Genomic DNA, 2,283 nt, shown 5'->3' with positions numbered 1-2,283 from the left:
ATGAGGCTTTCTACTCCCGTAAAGATTTACACCCTCGGAAACCCTGTACAGGGTCGCTATGGGTCGGAACCGACTCGACGGCACTTAACAACAACAACAAGAGTCCAGAATTGTCCCTGTAAGGTTAGTCGCCATTTCCCTGGACCAGTCAGGGTCACTGGCTATAAAGGCAGCCCAAGGATTGGCAAAGGACAAGATTCATCTCTTATTCCCTGGCCAACAGACAGCTCAGCGCTGAAAACAGATTTAACTGAACGCAAGGAACATGGGGGCATGGAGAAAAAGCAAAGATGTGGGGATGATTTTTTTATTTTTTTAAAGGGTTACCGCTCTAACATGCTGTTACTTGGGGCAAGTAACACGGAGCATAAATGCAGCGGGGAGGGGAAGGCCAACTTCACTGGATTTCACTGCGTGGTTGACCTCTTACAGGGACTCTAGCCGACCAGGTTTCACAAATCAGTCTGTCTCCAAGAAAATCAAGCAGCTGTGGGAGGAGGTGTGTCTTTAAATAAATATATTAATGTAGCTATTAATAGGCCGTCACCTGCTGCCCCTTCCATGAGAGGAGACCAAGTCAGCTGGGGTTGGGATTACAGGTTTATAGACTGAGGACACTGAGAAAGGAATGACCAGAGGAAAATCTGACTGCTTTTCTCTCAGTACCAGCGGAATGAGGACGAGACAGCTTAGACACACTGCTTGCCAGGGACACAGACCTGTGTCCCTTTCCAAATCCTTCTCAGAGGTAAAGTCACAGAGAGACAGAGGGGTGCAGGCATGTCCAGCTGTCAGAGTGCCCCTGCCCTGGTGTATGATCTCTGAGATCAGCCCCAGCATTCTATTTTCTGTTCTTCCTGTCCCTGGCTGAGGCCATCCTAAAACAGTAACAACCAAACCGTCTTGTCATTCAGAGGCATGGAGATCCTACAAGGCTGAGTAGAACTACCCCATAGGGTTTCTAAGATCATAAATCTTTACAGATGGGATCTCCTGCAGGGCACAGGAGGGGTGACCCACCCACCTTTCCCTTAGCAGCCCAGCGCTTCAGCCACCGTGTCACCAGAACTCCGCGCTCAGAATACAGTCATAGGGGTTGTTGTTGTTGTTGTTAAGTGCCATTGAGTCGGTTCCGACCCACAGCGACCCTGTATAGGGTTTCCAAGGAGCAGCTGGTGACTTCAACAGTCATAGGGGTTAGAGAAGGGAAAAGTAAACTTCATTTAAAAAACAAAAAAGACTCGCTTGGGTGTAACATGAGTTTCCATGTATAATATCTGAACACCATCTGGAGCAGGAATGCAGAAGCAAATGACCAAATGTCCGGGCACTTGGAAGCTCAGCCAACACCTTCTTCATGGCCCAAGCACACAAATGCATTCAGGGACATATTTTTTTTTTCTAATTTCGCAGAAAAAGATACCCCACAGGGGAGGCACCCCCAAATCAACAAGGGCCCTCATCATCTGGGTGAAGGTGGACAGCCCCCATCTGCTCCTGCATATCACAGACCATCCAAAAGTTTGAAACCCCCCCCCCCCAATACACCCTGAGGCCATCACAGGAAGTTGACTGCCACCTACAGGTCCCCTGGCTGGCCGGGCGCTTGAGCCAAGAATTCCTACATGGATAACAGAAGTGGGCACAACCGCCATCCACTATTGACTTGCATTAGGTTCCTGCTGGGGATACAATCCACTTGAATCCTCCGGACCCACCTCCTTTCCAGAAACAGGCAGCCAACCTCCCCAAAGCGGCTTCCCTAGAGACAGGCTCTTCCCATCACTTTGTCTTAAGGGGCTAACTCTGTAGGTATTTACAGGCAGCGAGGTGCACTGGTGGAGTATTTCGGCGTCCTGGCCGGGGCACGCTAGCGGCGGAGTTAAATGACGGATGCCGGGCCAGCCCAGGAGGCACGCGGCGCCAGGAGGGTTGGCTTGGGGACCCTCCGGGCGCACTGCGCGCCCCAGGAGCGGGCCGGCGAGGGGTCCCCGATCACGGCTACGCACCCGGGGGACACCGGCAACTTTGTCCCGGGCGGAGGCTCCCGGGGAAAGTTGGTCCTGAGGCCGCGGCCGGACACTCACCAGCCCCAGCGCGAAGAAGACGGCAAGCAGGGCGAGGCAGGCGCCCGTGACGATGAGCAGCAGGAAGACGATGAGCGGGTGCTGCTGGCTCATGCAGTAGTACGACTCATACAGCCAGTCCCCCGAGCTCGGCCGTCCGCCGCTTGCCCCCTCGGCGCCGTCCCGCAGGTAGCGGCGCCGCCGCATCGCCTCCCGC

At 53.9% G+C, this 2,283-nt stretch overlaps 1 protein-coding gene across 1 annotated transcript in view; it reads right to left on the bottom strand.

Annotated features, from left to right (window-relative positions):
• The window catches only part of ADCY2 (adenylate cyclase 2 (brain)), a 403,615-nt gene extending 401,339 nt beyond the window's left edge, over nucleotides 1–2,276 (bottom strand). The window contains exon 1 of the mRNA XM_006875344.1: nucleotides 2,088–2,276. Within this exon, the coding sequence (XP_006875406.1) occupies nucleotides 2,088–2,273 (186 nt within the window). The 5' untranslated portion in view covers nucleotides 2,274–2,276. The remainder of the gene's footprint in view (nucleotides 1–2,087) is intronic.
• Between the last annotated feature and the right edge of the window lie 7 nt (nucleotides 2,277–2,283).

This window comes from Chrysochloris asiatica, unplaced genomic scaffold, assembly GCF_000296735.1.
Source record: "Chrysochloris asiatica unplaced genomic scaffold, ChrAsi1.0 scaffold00321, whole genome shotgun sequence".
Taxonomy (NCBI): Eukaryota; Metazoa; Chordata; class Mammalia; order Afrosoricida; family Chrysochloridae; genus Chrysochloris; species Chrysochloris asiatica.
This window is presented reverse-complemented; position numbering and strand designations above follow the sequence as displayed.